Source organism: Rattus norvegicus, chromosome 18 (genome assembly GCF_021556685.1).
Source record: "Rattus norvegicus strain SHRSP/BbbUtx chromosome 18, alternate assembly SHRSP_T2T, whole genome shotgun sequence".
NCBI lineage: Eukaryota > Metazoa > Chordata > Mammalia > Rodentia > Muridae > Rattus > Rattus norvegicus.
Window position 1 is genome coordinate 13,596,235 of NC_141551.1, and position 21,386 is coordinate 13,617,620.

The 21,386-nt window shown below is 38.3% G+C and overlaps 1 protein-coding gene across 2 annotated transcripts in view; it reads right to left on the bottom strand.

Moving 5' to 3' along the window:
- Positions 1-21,386, bottom strand: part of Ccdc178 (coiled-coil domain containing 178) — a 401,819-nt gene that overhangs the window by 342,748 nt on the left and 37,685 nt on the right. For both annotated transcript variants that reach the window (XM_087593662.1, XM_087593663.1), the window contains exons 6-8: positions 21,045-21,184; positions 16,943-16,965; positions 2,527-2,606 (exon numbers count right to left, since the gene is read on the bottom strand). In XM_087593662.1, the coding sequence (XP_087449788.1) occupies positions 2,527-2,606; positions 16,943-16,965; positions 21,045-21,184 (243 nt within the window). The remainder of the gene's footprint in view (positions 1-2,526; positions 2,607-16,942; positions 16,966-21,044; positions 21,185-21,386) is intronic.

Genomic DNA, 21,386 nt, shown 5'->3' on the forward strand with positions numbered 1-21,386 from the left:
GGATGCACCACAAGACAGTGATGAGAGAACACATGGACCAGAGTGAACCGGGACAAGACCAGATTAGCAAGTACTGGAGTCTTTGTCTGGGTAGTCGGGTAGTCAGGTTAGAATGCTCAGGATCTGCTCAGCTTGTGCTTGTGGCTTGTTACTAGGACAAAAGGAAAGAAAGGAAGAAGGAAAGAAGGAAAATAAAAAGAAAGAAAATGTTAGAAAGGTTAAATAATCTTTAAAAGACCATTTGTGTTATAAAACAGAGCCAGGCACGATGGCACTGGCCTGTAATATCAGTATGTGAGAGGATGATATTGCAAAATCCCTGAGGGTTCAGGGAGAGTCTGAGCCAGAGAGTGAGAGATTTGTCTTGAAAACAAAACGAAGAGACTTAAAATTATATAACCCAATCATGAAGATAGTACAAAAATGATGTCTTATTCTTTGGAGACAGAATTTTCATTGAACACATAAAAAGCATATACAAAGCCTCAACCAGTAACTTCATGAGAAGCACCTCTGGAAGCTTTGCCTTCTTTTATAAATCATGGCCATATTTCCTCCAATTTAAGGACACAAATCACAATGAGCAATTTAAATCAATATTGAAGATTACTCAATTCCTGGAAAAGAAGGCATTAATATTCTTCAGCTTTATCAGATAATAACTTCTCCACTTAGCCTTGGCAAGAATTCATCAGAAACTTCCAAATTCTATTTATCCAGCCTTAATTAACTCTGTTAATGAGAGACGCCTGTGATCTCTGGTTCAGAGCTCTGGAATAATATGGCTTAATGTTAACAAAGTATTAGCAGAGGTATTCATTCATCTGCTGGTGAACAAAATGTGTACAAAGCTTATTATTTCTTCCAACCACAATAATATTCTTTCCTCTAGAAAGAACAAGGTAAGGGAGGCAGAAGAGAGTCCTGTTCTGCTGATATTGGTAGCTACACAGGCTGACTTTGCCAACATGCGACATGACAGGGGTACATAAGCACAGTGTCAAGATAGTAAAGGACACCAAGGAGGGGGGAAGTGAGATAGTGAAATGGCATGAAAGAAGGAAGGCATAGATAATTCTCTCTCTTATTTTTTTTAGATAATAAAGACAATGACTTTTCTTTGAGACGGCAGTATAAAGGTAAACTAAAGTATTTCATATCCTCTACTATCCTAGACAGCTTGGTGAAGACATTGATATATTCCTTTAAAAGAAATATTCTTAATGGGCAAAAATAACTCTGACCCCAGCTTTATCTGGTTTCTTTGAACCCACTGTTTACTTTCACTCTGGGTACTTTATTGAGTGAGACTTTTTTTTTAATGCAACATTGACAATTTGTGAATGATTTCATAATCAATCTCCCTAAGACATTTTTGTCTAAAATACACAAAAGTATTCATGTCACTGCCGATCATAGCACTTTAATGGATTTACGTGTTTTACCAAAGATATTCATTTTCACAAATTACCTTTGGTTCTCTCTTTAATGGCATACAAACAAATCATATCTCCAAGTGACTTGTGGTGTCTCTGATCCATTGTTATAAATATCTCTCTAACTGTTTTCACAAGCCAACTCACTCACTTAAAAAGTGGTTTGCACTTTTTAACACAAATGCTTTTAAAAAGCCACTATCTTCCTGGTACCATAAGCCTCTCAGTCTCACACGTGCATATTGCTGATGGATGCTATGCTAGATACTTTTACTCTGACTGTAACATGGGTGAGTTAATCTTTTTTCTTTCACATCCGGGGTGTATAAACATTGATGTTTTCATCTTCTCCATAGACATTAATACAGAAAATAAGGAAAATGAATCAATCAAAACAGAGCACGGGAATGAGTAATGCTTTTAAACAAAATATTCTTCCTTTTAATGAAAAGTCCCCCATTCATCAGTTTTCCTTTAGCAAAGGTATTTGTCATTTTTTGTGACAGGCAAAGATGAGAAATTTGGTATAATCACACATATCCAAAAATGTTGAGATAATATTAATAACTTTAAGCTAATATTTAAATTTTGCAACTTTTTATTAATTATGATAAATTCTGATCGTATGGAAGCCACTGAACTACAGTTATTTATATTTTGTTGTAAGTTACGATTAAACTTTAGAGTTAAGTTCTCTAGTCTTATTAGCCACGTGTCAACTGGTCAGTAGTTCTCTGTGGGTAACAGCTGTCCTACTGGAAAGAAAGACAATACCCTGATCATCACGGAAAGTTTTATCAATGATTCTTTACTGTTATTAGCTTTTTGAGCTCTGGACAGGTATCACTGTGTAGACATAATTTAGGCCGGTGTCTGATATAGAAGTCATTAATAATAATAATAACAATAATAATAACAATAATAATAATATGTATTCACTGAGGACATGCTTCTCAGAGTGGTATAGGGGGCTCTTTTTCCTATTCAATATCCAGAAAACTCACAAAAATAATAATTGTTGATATCAGAACTGTATTAAATAAAAGGTCAATGACCTATAAACAATTATCCATCTCAAAAGCAAACCTACCTTTCGCTTTTCCTGGGGGGATTTTTTGCGCTGAAGCAGAGATATCCAAGTCTTCCTTTTTATCTTTTGTGGCTGAAGTCCTACACATACAAAACAAGAAAGATGGCATCACTATTTTAAAAGATAGATGCATTAAAAGCTAGTTATACAAAACTTGGTAAAGCATTTCTGTGGAATGTTAAAGGTCATTTACATGGTAACCTTACTGAACAGTGAACAGATAGAAAATTCTATTACCCAATAGTACTTATGCTCAAATTAATAGAAACTTAAAATAATCACAAGTGTCATGAACTTTCTTGAGAGGACATTGAAACAGTATTCTTATTTACAAATTCTTATTTCCTAGAAATTTTACGATGCAGCTTAATTTATAAACTGTGTGCATGTGTACATTCGTGTGTGTGTGTGTGTGGTTCTGATGTGTGGATGCTTGGCTACCAGAAGAGGACATTAGGTCCACTGGAGCTGACTGATGTAGGTGCTGGGAACTGAGCTAGCATCCTCTGCAAGAGTAGTACACACTGAAAAGTACTGGGCTACCTCTCCAGTTCAAACAGATAGGTTTGACTGAAAATCAATGCATGATATATTTTGTTTTCAGATTAGTGATTTCTGGGAAGTCAATAGAAGCTACAAAGAGTAAAGTTACCCATTTCAGACTTAAAGTTAAGATTTAAGAAAAGAAGCCAGATAAAAATGTCATTTGTCTTTTTCTTTTTTTATTAACTTGAGTATTTCTTATATACATTTCGAGTGTTATTCCCTTTCCCGGTTTCCGGGCAAACATCCCCCTCCCCCCTCCCCTTCCTTATGGGTGTTCCCCTCCCAACCCTCCCCCCATTGCCGCCCTCCCCCCACCAGTCTAGTTCACTGGGGGTTCAGTCTTAGCAGGACCCAGGGCTTCCCCTTCCACTGGTGCTCTTACTAGGATATTCATTGCTACCTATGAGGTCAGAGTCCAGGGTCAGTCCATGTATAGTCTTTAGGTAGTGGCTTAGTCCCTGGAAGCTCTGGTTGCTTGGTATTGTTGTACATATGGGGTCTCGAGCCCCTTCAAGCTCTTCCAGTTCTTTCTCTGATTCCTTCAATAGGGGACCTATTCTCAGTTCAGTGGTTTGCTGCTGGTATTCGCCTCTATATTTGCTGTATTCTGGCTGTGTCTCTCAGGAGCGATCTACATCCGGCTCCTGTCGGTCTGCACTTCTTTGCTTCATCCATCTTGTCTAATTGGGTGGCTGTATATGTATGGGCCACAGGTGGGGCAGACTCTGAATGGGTGTTCCTTCAGTCTCTGTTTTAATCTTTGCCTCTCTCTTCCCTGCCAAGGGTATTCTTGTTCCCCTTTTAAAGAAGGAGTGAAGCATTCACATTTTGATCATCCGTCTTGAGTTTCATTTGTTCTAGGCATCTAGGGTAATTCAAGCATTTGGGCTAATAGCCACTTATCAATGAGTGCATACCATGTATGTCTTTCTGTGATTGGGTTAGCTCACTCAGGATGATGTTTTCCACTTCCAACCATTTGCCTACGAATTTCATAAAGTCGTTGTTTTTGATAGCTGAGTAATATTCCATTGTGTAGATGTACCACATTTTCTGTATCCATTCCTCTGTTGAAGGGCATCTGGGTTCTTTCCAGCTTCTGGCTATTATAAATAAGGCTGCAATGAACATAGTGGAGCACGTGTCTTTTTTATATGTTGGGGCATCTTTTGGGTATATGCCCAAGAGAGGTATAGCTGGATCCTCAGGCAGTTCAATGTCCAATTTTCTGAGGATCCTCCAGACTGATTTCAAGAATGGTTGTACCAGTTTGCAATCCCACCAACAATGGAGGAGTGTTCCTCTTCCTCCACATCCTCGCCAGCATCTGTTGTCCCCTGAGTTTTTGATCTTAGCCATTCTCACTGGTGTGAGGTGAAATCTCAGGGTTGTTTTGATTTGCATTTCCCTTATGACTAAAGATGTTGAACATTTCTTTAAGTGTTTCTCAGCCATTCGGCATTCCTCAGCTGTGAATTCTTTGTTTAGCTCTGAACCCCATTTTTTAATAGGGTTATTTGTTTCCCTGCGGTCTAACTTCTTGAGTTCTTTGTATATTTTGGATATAAGGCCTCTATCTGTTGTAGGATTGGTAAAGATCTTTTCCCAATCTGTTGGTTGCCGTTTTGTCCTAACCACAGTGTCCTTTGCCTTACAGAAGCTTTGCAGTTTTATGAGATCCCATTTGTTGATTCTTGATCTTAGAGCGTAAGCCATTGGTGTTTTGTTTAGGAATTTTTTTCCAGTGCCCATGTGTTCCAGATGCTTCCCTAGTTTTTCTTCTATTAGTTTGAGTGTGTATGGTTTGATGTGGAGGTCCTTGATCCATTTGGACTTAAGCTTTGTACAGGGTGATAAGCATGGATCGATCTGCATTCTTCTACATGTTGACCTCCAGTTGAACCAGCACCATTTGCTGAAAATGCTATCTTTTTTCCATTTGATGGTTTTGGCTCCTTTGTCAAAAATCAAGTGACCATAGGTGTGTGGGTTCATTTCTGGGTCTTCAATTCTATTCCATTGGTCTATCTGTCTGTCTCTGTACCAATACCATGCAGTTTTTATCACTATTGCTCTGTAATACTGCTTGAGTTCAGGGATAGTGATTCCCCCTGAAGTCCTTTTATTGTTGAGGATAGCTTTAGCTATCCTGGGTTTTTTGTTATTCCAGATGAATTTGCAAATTGTTCTGTCTAACTCTTTGAAGAAGTGGATTGGTATTTTGATGGGGATTGCATTGAATCTGTAGATTGCTTTTGGTAAAATGGCCATTTTTACTATATTAATCCTGCCAATCCATGAGCATGGGAGATCTTTCCATCTTCTGAGGTCTTCTTCAATTTCCTTCTTCAGTGTCTTGAAGTTCTTATTGTACAGATCTTTTACTTGCTTGGTTAAAGTCACACCGAGGTACTTTATATTATTTGGGTCTATTATGAAGGGTGTCGTTTCCCTAATTTCTTTCTCGGCTTGTTTCTCTTTTGTGTAGAGGAAGGCTACTGATTTATTTGAGTTAATTTTATACCCAGCCACTTTGCTGAAGTTGTTTATCAGCTTTAGTAGTTCTCTGGTGGAACTTTTGGGATCACTTAAATATACTATCATGTCATCTGCAAATAGTGATATTTTGACTTCTTCTTTTCCGATCTGTATCCCCTTGACCTCCTTTTGTTGTCTGATTGCTCTGGCTAGAACTTTAAGAACTATATTGAATAAGTAGGGAGAGAGTGGGCAGCCTTGTCTAGTCCCTGATTTTAGTGGGATTGCTTCAAGTTTCTCTCCATTTAGTGTAATGTTAGCAACTGGTTTGCTGTATATGGCTTTTACTATGTTCAGGTATGGGCCTTGAATTCCTATTCTTTCCAGGACTTTTATCATGAAGGGGTGTTGAATTTTGTCAAATACTTTCTCAGCGTCTAATGAAATGATCATGTGGTTTTGTTCTTTCAGTTTGTTTATATAATGGATCACGTTGATGGTTTTCCGTATATTAAACCATCCCTGCATGCCTGGGATGAAGCCTACTTGGTCATCGTGGATGATTGTTTTGATGTGCTCTTGGATTCGGTTTGCCAGAATTTTGTTGAGTATTTTTGCATCGATATTCATAAGGGAAATTGGTCTGAAGTTCTCTTTCTTTGTTTTGTCTTTGTGTGGTCATTTGTCTTTTATTATCTTATTTATTTACATTTCTAATGTTGTCCCCCTTCCCGGTCCCACCTCCACAGCCCCTCTAACCCATCCTGCCTCCCCTTCATCTCTAAGAGGATGCTCCCCCTCCCACCCACTCACTCCCACCCACGTACTCCCACCAAGCCTCTGCAGGACCAAGCATGTCCCCTCTCAATGATGCCAGACAAGGCAGTCCTCTGCTACATATGTAGCGGGGTCCACGGACCAACCCATGTATGCTGTTTGGTTGGTGGCTTAATTAGTCTCTGGGAGTTCTGAGAGGTCTGATTAGTTGGTACTGTTTTTCTTCCTACGGGGTTGCAATCCCCTTCAGCTCCTTTGAATTTTGCAGGCAAATGGATCGAACTGGAAAATATCATCCTGATTCACTTAACCCAGGCACAAAAGGACATGCATGTCCTCACTGATAAGTGGATATTAGACAAAAAACTCAGAGTACCCATGATACAACTTAATGAGAAAGAAGGCTCAAGTGTGGATGCTTCAATCCCACTTAGAAGAGAGAACAAAATAATCACGAGTGGCAGAGAGATAGAGGGACCTGGGTGGGAGAGGGGAGGGAGAGGGGGAAAAGGGGGCAGAATCAAGTAGAGGGGTGACACCAGAGAGAAGCCCAGAGAGCCAGGAGAATGGATATGCAGCAGTATGGGGTGGGGAACAGAAGGCATCACTAGAAAATCCCAGACACCAGGAATGTACAAGGATCCCAGGACCCAATAGGAATGACATTAGACAAAATGTGGGAAGATCGACTGCCTCCAGTAAATAGATATGGCCCTCGGTTGAGGGATGGGGCCACCCATCCATTTCAAAAAATTTAACCCAGAATTGTTCCTGTCTAAAGGAAATGCAGGGACAAAAATTGGATCAGAGACTAACTAAAGGAAAGGTTGTTCAGTGACCAGCCAGACTTGGGATCCATCCCATGCGTAGGCCCCAAACCCTGACACTAATTATTGTTACCAGGTTGTGCTTGCAGACAGGAGCCTGGCATGGCTGTTTTCTGAGAGGCTCTGCCAGCACCTGACTAAGACAGATGCAGATACCCGCAACCAACCATTGCACTGAGCCTGGGGACCCCAATGGAAGAGTAGGGGAAGGACTGAACGAGTTATTTCCTTTTTAAAGGAATTTCTTACTGGGGTTTCACTAATACATTATTTCTTATTCTCGCTATTTCTCTAGCCTGTTACTAAGATCCTATATTGAGACTTCCTGTATTTTAAAATGTTTACATTTTCATTGGTGAAAAATTTTAACATAAATTAGTATCAAGGGAAGGACTTTTTTAAGCTTTTACTAAATTTCATTAAAATTAACAAAATCCGCATGCCTACCAAATATCGTTAGAGCTCTTAAGAGTAGCACACGTTCGGTCATCTGAAACACCACATGGAATACCGCACGGTAGCAATACTTCAGCTTTTATAAAATTCACCAACAAATTCCACATCTCACTTTTTTTTGTGTACCATTCCCGTAAATTTTAATGTCATTAATATTTGCCATGGTTACATATTATTATATCTCCTTCTTTTTAATAAAATACAACCACTATCTTCTATTATTTTGCTTTTCTTACTTCAGAACATTCTTTGAAAATTATAATTTTTGTGTGTTGAATTTTTAAAATAATAAAAAGTTAATTGTTCCCAACTCAATGATTAAATAATGCTTTTCTTTTTGGCTTGCAATCTTCGTTGCATGTTCTGGCTTGATATCATACACACCTAGCTATAGGTTTGACGGTATTGCTATTGCTGCTGTTAGTTTGTTTGTGGTAGTCCCCTCTGTATAACCCTGATTTTCCTAGAACTCTCCATGTAGATCAGACTGGCCTCAAAGTCACAGTGATCTGCTAGCTCTGCAGGTAAATAATAGAATCAAAAGCATCAACCACCACCCAAGCTGGCTAGCTGTAGTCTTGTGTATTGTCTCCTGATCTGCTTTTTAGGCACAAAATGTTTCCTTGCATAGATAAACCATACTGTTTTAATTCACTGAGAGATTTTAGTTTTTGCCTCTCAGCCATTGTAAAGTGACATGCTTTTAATACAGATATTTAAGTTTTCAAGTCAAAGCCTTCTAACTCGAATTAATCTTTCTACTGCACTTCTAAAATCAAATTGCATAAACTTTACCTATTTGGTTAGTGGTCTCTTCTTTCTCATACTAGTCTTTATCAATGACTCAGCTGCTTTCTGTCTAGATATAATAAATATTCCATATAAAATATTTGTAAGACGGTAGTCAATTGTGTCCAGCCACTTCAAAATATATGTTATACTTGTATATAATATGTATATATATGAATATATATGATGTTTATCTATGTTGTATTATTATTAGAACTTTATTGCTTTTTAGGCACAAAATATTTCATTGCATAGATAAACCACCCTGGTTGTTGTTGTGTTGTTGTTGTTGATGATGATGATGTTTCTTTTTTTTCCCTTCTTCATTTTTTAAATTGGATATTTTTTATTTATATTTATAATGTTATTCCATTTCCAGGTTTCCCGTCCATAACCCCCTATTCCAACTTTTCTCCCTTACTTCTATGAGGGAGTTCCCCTTCCCCAAACACCTCCCTTTCCTGCCTTCCTGCCCTGACATTACCCTACACTTGGAAGGACCAAAGCTTCTCCTTCCATTGGTTCCCAACAAAGCCATCCTCTGCTGCATATGCAGCAGGAGCTATGGGCCTGTCAATATGGACTCTTTGGGTAGTGATTTAGTCCCTGGGAGCACTGGTTTGTTGGTATTGTTGTTCTTATGGGGTTACAAGCCCCTTCAGCTCCCTCAATCCTTTCTCTAATTCCTCCAATGTGAACTCAGGTCTCAGTTCAATGGTTGGCTGCTAACATTATCCTCTGTATTTGTCACCCTCTGGTTGAGCTTCTCAGGAGACAACTATTTCAGGTTCTTGTCAGCATGCACTTTTTGGCTTCATCAATATTGTCTAGGTTTGGTGGCTGTATATATTTGGGCTGGATCCCCAGGTGGGGCAGAGTCTGAATGCTATTTCTTCAGTCTCAGCTCCAAAATTTGTCTCCATATCTCCTCCTATGAATATATTTGTTTCCTCTTTTAAGAAGGACTGAAGCATCTGCACTTTGATCATCCTTCATGTGGTCTGTGGACTGTATCTTGGATAATTAGGGCTTTTGGGCTAATATGCACTTATCAAAGAGTGCATATCCTGTATGTTCTTTTATGATTCAGTAACCTCAAAAAGGATGATATTTTCTATTCCAACCATTTGCCTATGAATTTCACGAAGTCATTGTTTTTGATGGCTGAGTAGTACTCTATTGTGCAGATGTACCACATTTTCTGTATCCATTACTCTGTTAAAGGGCATCTGGGTTCTTTCCAGCTTCTGGCTATTATAAATAAGGCTGCTATGAACATAGTGGCACATGTGTCCTTGTTATATGGAGCATCTTTTGGGTATATGCCCAGGACTGGTATAGCTGGGTCCTCAGATAGTACTATACCCGATTTTCTGAGGAACCTCCAGACTGATTTGCAATCCCACCAGCAATGGAGGAGTGTTCCTCTTTCTCCACATACTTGTCAGTATCTGTTGTCACATGAGTTTTTATCTTAGCCATACTGACTGGCCTGAGGTAGAAACTCAGGGTTGTTTTGATTTGCATTTTCCAGAAGACTAATGATGTTGAACATTTCTTTAGGAAGTTCTCAGCTATTTGATATTTCTCAAATGAGAGTTCTTTGCTTAGCTTTGCACTACATTTTTAACAAGGTTATTTGGCTCTCTGGAGTCAAACTTCTTGAGTTCTTTGTATATTTTGGATATTAGACCTCAATCAGATGTAGGATTGGTAAAGATCTTTTCCCAGTCTTTTCCTTTTGGTTGCCATTGTGTCCTAATGACAGTGTCCATTGCCTTACAAAAGCTTTGCGGTTTTATGAGGTCTCATTTGTCAATTCTTGATCTTAGAACATAAGCCATTGGTGTTTTGTTCAGGAAATTTTCCTCAGTGCCCATGTGTTCGAGACTCTTCCCCACTTTTTCTTCTATTAGTTTGAATGTATCTGGTTTTCTGTGGAAGTCTTTGATCCACTTGGATTTAAGCCTTGTACAGGGCGATAAGAATGGAGTAATTTGCATTTTTTTACATGCTGTCCTCCAGTTGAATCAGCACCATTTGTTGAAAAGGCTATCTTTTTTTCCACTAGATAGTTTTAGCTCCTTTGTCAAAGATCAAGTGACTATATGTGTGTGGGTTCACTTCTGGGTCGTCAATTCTATTCCATAGTTCTAGCTGCCCCTCTCTGCCCCAATACCATACAGTTTTTTTTTTTTTTTTTTTTGGTTCTTTTTTTCGGAGCTGGGGACCGAACCCAGGGCCTTGCGCTTCCTAGGTAAGCACTCTAACCACTGAGCTAAATCCCCAGCCCCACAGTTTTTTTTCATCACAATTGCTCTGTAGTAGGTCTTCAGGTAAGGGATGGTGATTCCCCTAAAAGTTCTTTTATGGTTGAGGATAGTTTTCTCTATCCTGGGTTTTTTTGTTATTCCAAATGAATTTTCAAATTGCTCTTTCTAACTCTGTGAAGAATTGAGTTGTAATTTTTATGGGGATTGCATTGAAGCTGTAGATTGCTTGTGACAAAATGGCCATTTTTACTATATTAACCCTGCCAATCCATGAGCATGGGAGATCTTTTCATCTTCTGAGATCTTCTTCAATTTCTTTCTTCAGAGATTTGAAGTTCTTGTCATACAGATATTTCACTTGCTTTGTTAGAGTTACACCAAGGGATTTTATATTATTTGGGACTATTGTGAATGGTGTTGTTTCCCTAGTCCTTCCTCAGCCTGTTTATCCTTTGAGGAGAGGAAGGCTACTGATTTGTTTGAGTTAATTTTCTACCCAGCCCCTTAGCTGAAGTTGTTTATCAGGCTTAGTATTTCTCTGGTGGAACTTTTGGGGCCACTTGAATATACTAACATATCATCTGCAAATAGTGATATTTTGATTTCTTCCTGTCCAAGTTTTATCCCTTTGACCTCTTTTTGTTGTCTCATTGCTCTGGCTAAAACTTTGAGTACTATATTGAGTAAGTAGGGAATGGGCAGCCTTGTATGGTTCCTGATTTTAGTGGGATTGCTTCAAGTTCCTCTCCATTTAGTTTGATGTTGGCTACTGGTTTGATGTATATTGCTTTTATATATTTAGGTATGGGCCTTGAATTTCTGATTTTTCCAAGATTTTTAACATGAAAAGGTGTTGAATTTTGTCAAATGCTTTCTTAGCATCTAATGAGATGATCATGTGCTTCTTTCTTTGAGTTTGTTTATGTAGTGGATTTTGTTTATGGATTTCCGTATGTTGAACCATCCCTGCATCCCTGTGATCAAGCCTTCTTGATCATGATGGATGATTGCTTTGATGTGTTCTTGGCTTCAGTTTGTGAGTATTTTATTGAGTATTTTTGCATTGATATTCATAAGGGAAATTTTCTGTAATTTTTTTTTTGCTGGATCTTTGTGTGGTTTAATTATATACATAATTGTGGCTTCATAGAAGGAATTGTGTAGTGTTCCTTTTGTTTCTATTTTGTGGAATAGTTTGGACAGTATTGGTACGATGTGTTCTATGAAGGTCTGATCGAATTCTGCATTAAACCCATTTGATCCTGGACTTTTTGGTTGCGAGACTTTTAATAACTACTTTTATTTCCTTAGGAGGTATGGGACAGGTTAGATGGTTTTTCTGATCCTGATTTAAGTTTGGTACCTGGTATCTGTCTAGAAAATTATCCATTTCCTCCAGATTTTCCAGTTTGGTTGAATATAGGTTTTTTAAATTTCCTCAGATTCTGTTATATTTCCCTTTCATTTCTGATTGTGCTAATTTGGATACACTTTCTGGGCCCTCTAGTTAGTCTGGCTAAGGGTTTATCTATCTTGTTAATTTTCTCAAAGAATCAACTCCTGGTTTTGGCGTTTCTTTGTGTAGTCCTTTTTGTTTTTACTTGGTTGATTTCGGCCCTGAATTTGATTATTTCCTGCCTTCTACTCCTCGTGGGTGTATTTGCTTCTTTTTGTTCTCGAGCTTTTAGGTGTGCTGTCAAGCTGCTAGTGTGTGTTCTCTCCTGTTTCTTTCTGCAGGCACTCAGAGCTATGAATTTTCCTCTTAGCACTGCTTTTATTGTGTCCCATAAGTTTAGTTATGTTGTGCCTTCATTTTCATTAATTTTAAAAAGTTTTACATTTCTTTATTTCTTCCTTGACCAAGTTATCATTGAGCAGAGCATTATTCAACGTCAATGTATATGTGGGATTTCTGTTGTCATTGTTGTTATTGAAGACCAGCCTTAGACCATGGTGATCTGATAGGATGCATGGGATTATTTCAATATTCTTGTATCTGTTTTGTGGCCAATTATATGGTCTATTTTGGAGAAGGTACCATGAGGTGCTGAGAAGAAGGTATATTTTTTTTAGGGTTAAATGTTCTATAAATATCTATTATATCTATTTGTTTCAAACTTCTGTTAGTTTCTCCATGTCTTTGTTTAGTTTCTGTTTCCATCATCTGTCCATTGATGAGAATGGGTTGTTGAAATCTCCTACTATTATTATTTGAGGTACAATGTGTGCTTTGAGTTTTAGTAAGGTTTCTTTTATGTATGTAGGTGCCCTTGCATTTGGAGCATAGTTATTCAGCATTGAGCATTCATCTTGGTGGATTTTTCCTTTGATGAATAAGAAGTGTAATTTCTTATCTTTTTTGATAACTTTTGGTTGAAAGTCGATTTTATTTGATATTAGAATGACTACTCCAGCTTGTTTCTCAGGATCATTTGCTTGGAAAATTGTTTTCCAGTCATTTACTCTGAGTTAGTGTCTGTTTATTTTTCTCTGAGGTGTGTTTCCTGACTGAAGCAAAATGCTGGGTCCTCTTTATGTATCCAGTCTGCTAGTCTATGTCTTTTTATTTGAGAATTGAGTCCATTTATGTTAAGAGATAATAAGGAATAGTGATTGTTGTTTCCTGTTATTTTTGTTGTTAGAGGTGGAATTTTGTTTGTGTGGCTCTCTTCTTTTGGTTTTGTTGCAAGGAGATTGCTTTCTTTCTTTTGCTAGAGTGTAAATTCCTTCCTTGAGTTGGAGTGTTCCATCTATTATCCTTTCAAGGGCTGGATTTGTTGAAAGATATTGGGTAAATTTGGTTTTGTCATGGAATATCTTGATTTCTCCATCTATGTTAATTGAGAATTTTGCTGAATATAGTAGCCTAAGCTAGCTAGGGTTTGTATGACATCTGCCCAGTATCTTCTGGCTTTCATAGTCTCTTGTGAGAAGTTTGGTGTCACTCTGATAGGTCTGCCTTTATATGTTACTTGACCTTTTCCCCTTACTGATTTTAATATTCTTTCTTTGCTTTGTGCGTTTGGTGTTTTAACTATTATTCGATGGGCAGAATTTCTTTTCTGGTCCCATGTATTTGGAGTTCTGTAGGCTTCCTGTGTGTTTTTGGGCATCTCTTTCTTTAGGTTAAGGACATTTTCTTCAATGATTTTGTTGAAGGCATTTACTGGTCCTTTAATGTGGGGGTCTTAGCTCTCTTCTATACCTATTATTCTCGGGGTTGGTCTTCTCCTTGTGTCCTGGATTTCCTAGATGTTTTGGGTTAAGAGCTTTTTTGTTTTACATTTTCTTTGATGGTTGTGTTACTGCTTTCTTCTGCCCTTGAGATTCTCTCTTCCATCTCTTGTATTCCGTTGGTGATATTTGCATCTATGACTCCTGATCTCTTTCCTAGGTCTTCTATCTCCAGGGTTGTCTCCCTTTGTGCTTTCTTTATTGTTTCTATTTCCATTTTTAAATCCTGGATGGTTTTGTTCAATTCCTTCACCTGTTTGGTTCCGTTTTCCTATAATTCTTTCAGGGATTTTTGTGTTTCCTCTTTAAGGGCTTCGACTTGTTTTTCTTTGTTGTCCTGTATTTCTTTAAGAGAGTTATTCATGTCCTTCTTAAAGTCCATCATCATCATCATGAGATGCATTTTTAAATCAAATTCTTGCTTTTCCAGTGTGTTTGGATATCCAGTATTTGCTTTGGTGGGACAACTGGACTCTGATGATGCCAAGTAGTCTTGGTTTCTATTGCATAGGTTCCTGTGCATGCCTCTTGCCATCAGGTTGTCTCTTGTGTCAGCTTGTTTTGCTGTCTTTGACAGTGGCTTGATGCTTCTGTAAGACTGTGTGTCAGCACTCTTGTAGACATGGTTTCTTACAGAGGTATCTGGGTGCAGAGAGCTGTGGGACCAGGTCAGTTCTGGGAGCAGGCAGCAACCTGGAAGTGTTCTGTCCCAGACTGTTCCTGGGTTTGTGTTCTGAGGTCTCCAGGTCGGTTGCTCAGAGCAGAAGGGATGGTCTTGTCAGCGCTCCTGGTGGCTAAATCACACTGTTCTAATTCACTGATAGATTTCATTTTTCATCTCTTAGTCATTGTAAGGCATGATGCTTTGGTCATTGATATGTAAGTTTTCACTTCAAAGGCTGTTTTAAATACTTTGGGGACAATATCTTAGAGTGACAGTGGTCAGTCTTTAGGATCTTGCAGATCTTCTTCTTTGAAGAAGAGTATTAATATATAGCTTGAGCCTCATTCCACCTGACCATCATCTAGCTTCTGCTTTCTTAGTATTTGGGTTACAAAGTGTGACAACCCTATTTTCTTTCTTATTTTAAACATGCACACACACACACACACACACACACACACACAGACACACACACACAGAAAGAGACAAATACAAACACACACACAGACACATACAAACACACACACCCAGACATACACAGACACAGAGACATACAGACACACACACACACACATACAAACACACACACCCAGACATACACAGACACAGACACAGACACAGAGACATACAGACACACACACACACACACAAATTGAAAATAAAAACAGCAAATAAAACAGTAACAGAAGCCAAAATAAAACAAAGGCCCACAAAACAAAACAAACTAACAAAACAATCAAACAGACAAACAAAAGAAAAACCCATCAAGTTAAGTTTGTGTGGTCCAACTGTTCTTGTTCATAGTGCCTCTCCTGAAGTGTGGTTGATATAACCGTGACACTGCATTGAAAAAAACTAATTTTTTCCTTTGGCAGCAGGCATCAGTCGCAAATAGCTTCTACTGTGGATGGACACCATGTCTACTTCCTCCATTTTAGTGCTGTCACCCCACCGGGATTGGATCTGTGTGAGTCTTGTGCATGTTTCCACAGTCTGTGAATCCCTATTTGTATCAGCCCTGTAGTGTCTGGAAAACACTGCTTCCTTGAAGTTCTATCCCTTGTAGCTCTTAAACTGTTTCTCCCTCTTCTTATTCATATACCCTTGAGCCTTGAGAAGAGGGATTTGCTAAAGAAATTCCACTGAGGACTGAATTCTCAAAATCTCTGGTTTTCTGCACATTCTCCAGTTGTGGATCTCTGTGTTAATTCCCATCTACTGCAGGAAGCTTAGCTGATTAAAATTGAAAAAGGAACTCATCTATGGGTATAGCAATATGTCATTAGGAATCATTTTATTATTATGTTCAAGCTAAGTAGTTTTGGATACGAATACTGTCTATCTCCTACATTCTTATGTGTCAGACATTTTCTTCCTCCTTGAGTCACCTTCAGTAGGTTAAATTACCAGGATAATGTGATTTATCCATTCTCCCACTTTCATTTTTCCATTAGAAGGTCTAATCTATTTTCATATAAGTCAACAGTTCACAAAAAAGAATTTATTTCTACAATTTTACAGCTATTTTCTATGTTATTTATATTTTTGGTTAGAAAAAGAAGAAAGAAAAGTTATGCCCAATTCATGAAACTTGCTCTGTTTTGCAGAACTCTCATATTTATCTTGGCTGATTACAAACATGTATCCGTCTAAGGTTCCCACCCATGGAGTACACACAGTTCAACCAGACGGGAAGGATGGAGGCATCATTGGTTATTCTGAATATATTTCTAAACTTCACATCTGCCCATTTCTAGAATCCCCGACTTTACAGGTTCGGGAAAGCTCATTATGTACCTCACATGCATTTCTGTGCCGAGTCCTTTTCTCCCCAGGCATCTGATCTATCTGTGGCTTGCTCTAGGTATTCTTGTTGTCCTGGTGGCTGGGACAAGTGTAGCACACACTCCCTGGAGACTGTACAACCACCGTGATAGGAGTCAGTCATACAGGCCAGAAGCATCAAATGGATACTTTAAAAAATAAAACGTATTTCCTCCAGCACAAGGAATTCATAGCACATGTATGGAATGCTCTAGTGGCTTCCACTGATCAGAAGAATGGGAATCCAGCACTTTCTACTGCCTTGATGTTCTACCTCAGTGGGCTGTCTCTTTAATGGTTTTCTCCTTGGTTGATGTCAACTTTTTGCTGGATTCCAGAAATCTGACCATGTTCATTCTCACATGAGTAGTCTATTCCAACCTCCCTTGCTCCCCTACAACTACTCCACTTCCTTCCCTGTGTTTTAATATCTAACATGTGAAATACTGCTTCCAAGTTTTCAACTTCTCAAATAAAACTGGTGAAATGTACAAAACCAAGAGTTCAACATTTTAGAGAAAAATAAAAGAAGCGTTAAAGTTTCTTACCATTCTTCAAAGGAAGCTTCAAACTGTCAAAACAAAACAGTCCAATAAAAATCAAAATTTAAACATCTCAATAAAAATAATTGGTAAATTCACTTAAAATCTACTTAAATTTGAACTCACTGATAAAATTCAGTTCTTTGCCTTGTAAAATTCGTCATATTATATTTTCCATTGTTTCATGAAATGTGTGTATATATAATCTAACATATATATATATATATGCCAATTATTTTCATTATTATAAGATTTTTTTCCCGCAGTTTAAAACCCATCTTACCCCCCCACATAGTTATCAATGTAGAATCATTGAATCTTAATGTGCTACCAGAGGATGCTAATCACAAAACATGACAATATGCACTAAATTTGGATTGCAAAAGCATGTGCATGAGCAAAGGGTGGTGAGGGATTGGAGCTATGATAGGGCACTAACTTTTAGAATGGGAAGAGAAAAGAATAAACATCTAAGTATAGGCTTCTAATGTTCTTTACAAGAAGATGGCTATGTTCTGTGATACATAACCTTAGTGCCAGCACTGAGGAGATAGAGGTAGACAGATTTCTGTGAGTTCAAGGCTTTCCTGGTACAAGTAACATGTTCGAGGAAAGATAAAGAGTACATGATATGAGACTCTGTATCAAAATATAAATGGGGACAGTAGTGATTAAAAACATAAGGACAACTAGAAAAGTAGGTGATAAGGAGACATAACTGACAGAAGGAAGCCATTCAGAAGGCAGGAAGGGGGCATCAAGGATGTGGCCAGAGCCGGAAGAGAAACCCCTCTAGGGTATAAGAGCTGATATTTGTGATAGTCAATGATGACTTTAGGTGAGACAACAACAGTTTGAGGCATTTTCTTACAGCTTTCATTGGAAAGAATTAATGAATGATAAAGGGCAAAGAGAGATTTTTGAGCAAACAAAGAGCTGGAGTTACCAGCATAGATCACTACAGGAAGTTTAGGTAGACAACGAGAATAGAGAATACCCTTCAAAATACAACCAGGGTTGAATTTGGAAACTGTCAAATGCATTAATATAAAGTGGGCTATTCTAGAATGCTCTCCCACAATATTCAGGATTCCAACTGTAGATGTGGAATTCAGAGTCACTAAATACATTTACAGTTGGTATTTTCTCATTTAGAAGGATGGTAGAATAGACAGATGAATAGAAACATAGGAAGCAGTTGGTGTGGATTTTAACATAGACCTCAAGAAGAAGGAAGAGCAAAGTGTGGGTGCTTCCGTCCTTCTTAGAAAGGGAAACAAGGTGCTCAAGGGAGGAAGCCGGAAGATTTTTATTAAACAAAGAGAAAAATGTAGACATAGTAGAGGTCATTCTAAACTAAGTAATTCTGTAGCTTAAGCATGACAGAACAAAAATGTGGAGGGCAAAAATCCAGGAATGTTTTTTATCACTTGCCATGAATCCTACTCTGTGGAGAAATAAAATATATAGAAAACATAACCAAACATCCATTCTGAAGATATTTCTTTCCAAGGTCATTATGGCTCAGTGTGTTTAAATCTATAGCTGAGGCAGTTCCTCAGAAAATTAGACATAGTGTTACCTGAGAACCCAGCTATACCACTCTGGGGCATATACCCAAATGATGCTACACCATATAACAAGGACACATTTTTACTATGTTCATAGCAGCCTTGTTTATAATAGCCAGAAGCTAGAAAGAACCCAGGTGTCCTTCAAAAGAGGAATGGATACAGAAAATGTGGTACATTTACACCAGGAAGAACTCAGCTACTAAAAACAATGACTTCATGGAATTCATTGGCAAATGAATGGAAATAGAAAATATCATCCTGAGAGAGGTAACCCAATCACAGAAAAACACACATGGTATGCACTCACTGATAAGTGGATATTAGCCCAAAAGCTCCAATTACCCAAGATACAATCCACAGAGCACATGAAGCTCAAGAAGAAGGACAACCAAAGTGTGAATGCTTCAGTGCTTCTTAAAAGGGGGAACAATATATTCATAAAAGGAGATATGGAGAAAAAGTTTGGAGCAGAGACTGAAGGAAAGGCCATCCAGACACTGCCATACATATAGATCCATCCCACATGCAGTCACCAAACCCAGTCACTATTGGGCATGCCAAGAGGTGCATGCTGACAGGAGCCTGATATAGCTGTCTCCTAAGAGGCTCTGCTAAAGCCTGACGAATACAGAGGTGGATGCATACAGACAACCATTGAACAGAACATGGGGTCCCCAATGTTAGAGAAAGGACTGGGGTAGCTGAGGGGGGTTGCAACCCCATAGGAAGAGCAACAATATCAACCAACCAGATACCTCAGAGCTCCTAGGGACTAAATCACCAATCAAAGAGTGCACATGGAGCAACCCATGGCTTCAACCGCATATGTAGCAGAGGATGGCATTGTCAGGCATCAATGAGAGGGGAGGTCCTTGATTCTGTGAATGTTAGATGCCCCAGTATAGGGGAATGCCGGGGCGGGGATGTGGGAGGGAGTGGGTGCATGGGAGGGAAAGCACCCTCATGGAGGCAGGGGGTGTGGTGATGGGATAGGGGACTTCCAGAGGGGAAACTGGGAACGGAGATAATATTTGAAATGTACATAGAGAAAGTATTCAATAAAAAATGGGAAAAAAGACAGTAGATCCTACCATCTGTTCTATTGTGTCTGTGTTTCCTAGTCTGCCTGCTGAGGTGTGAAGAAGTAATCTGTGGACCTAGCTGCATTCTCTCATCACCATGGGGCTCCCTAATGGATGTCTTTCCTACCCTGGCATCCTGAAGTGCATCTTTTAAAGGTGAAACACAGTAAATTCTCTGGATGGTGTTTTTGGTTAGTGTTGTGACACATGACGGCACCAAATAATCTTCCAGTCGAATTGTTTTAAACTATAATTTACCTATGTCACTTTGAACACTCAGTAGAAATTCTATGCACCTAAGAGACATGATACAGCAAAATATCTGGTGTGCTTTACATTAGAATTACAATGAACAGTAACTATTATAGCTGTTTGTCAAGGCATCTAAAGATCTGTTTTTAACATTTTAAATAATATGGTTAATTGAGAATTAGAGTGTCTTTGGAATGGGGAGCACATCCTTCAATAAATATTCTTCTGTTCTATTCTTTATATATGATTCCAGACCCAGGAATGCGTCTGCCATGTGATCTAAAATTGTACTAAAGTATATCCTGAACTGGAGATGTATAGGCAAAAGAGATGCTGCCATATAATATTATTGAACAATACTATTCAAAAATAATGTATATCACTATTCACTGTAAAAGCTCATGTGTGTGCCCTGGGATTCTTCCTATTATAACACTTGATCTAACACACTGTCAGGTCTTCTCACACCACCTAAGGTCATACAACATGTCCCTTCAAAGCCTGTGATCTTGACCATAGAACAAATGCCTCTCAAAAGAGATGACTTCCTAGAGCAGAACATTCTCTAGGTCAGATCCAGGGTCCAGAATAGAGAAAGAGAAAAGTCATATGTGTAGCAATTCACTCTTCTGTCTGAACAAGTTTGTTAGTTTTTCAGAGTGTCAGCTCAGTAAGAGAAGCTATTCATTTTTCAATAGGTCGTTACTAAATGAAATGATTGCAGGCTGCTAAGAGTTCAGTACGGAATTCCTTTTAGAATAACAAAAAGCAGAATTTGACAGGTTAACATGACCAAGAAAGAATCATTATATCTTCATCAACTAGTTTACTTATTTAGCAAAGAGAAAAGTCATTGAAAAGGGCACGCTGTCCTTTAAGACTACGGATCTACTTATCATTTCATCCTTGTAGTGATTCCCCACTCTCCAGTGTGAATTCTGTCTTTTTGTCAGGTTGGCTGATGGAAATGACAACTTAGCATGATTGTTTATGTTAAAGAACAAGTGGACAGGGAAAAAATTTAATTAGGCATTGTACCCTCTGGAGTAAAACTATCAAAAACATGTCTAGTCTAGCAAATTAGTCCTCTTGAGCTAAAATTTGGAATTTCATAGAAATTATCAAAATAATTCCCTACTGTTCTTAAATAACGATCCCTTAATATATGTAGAATTTATCCCCCAAATTTAAATCACTTACTTGTTTCAAGTGCTCCTGTATTTTACATTCCACATCTTCAATGTGGGCAATCATTTTGCTGACACATGGTTTAGGGAAATTTACCAAAGAACAGCTATGTCGTCGACTTGGGTAGCTGAAGTAGATGCCTTTATTCACCTCTAAAGCATTGCAGACATTGGGAGAAGTTAGGAATAGGTGCAGAACAGCATACTATGATGTTCAGGACATACAAAAATGCTTTTCTAAGTTTTGTCTTAGTACTCTAAATTATTTACCAGAAACGTTAAAATACTGAATAAAATTTCAAACCTTAAAAGTTCAAGTAATGCTATTTTTGTCAATAAGATGGCCCAATGAGTA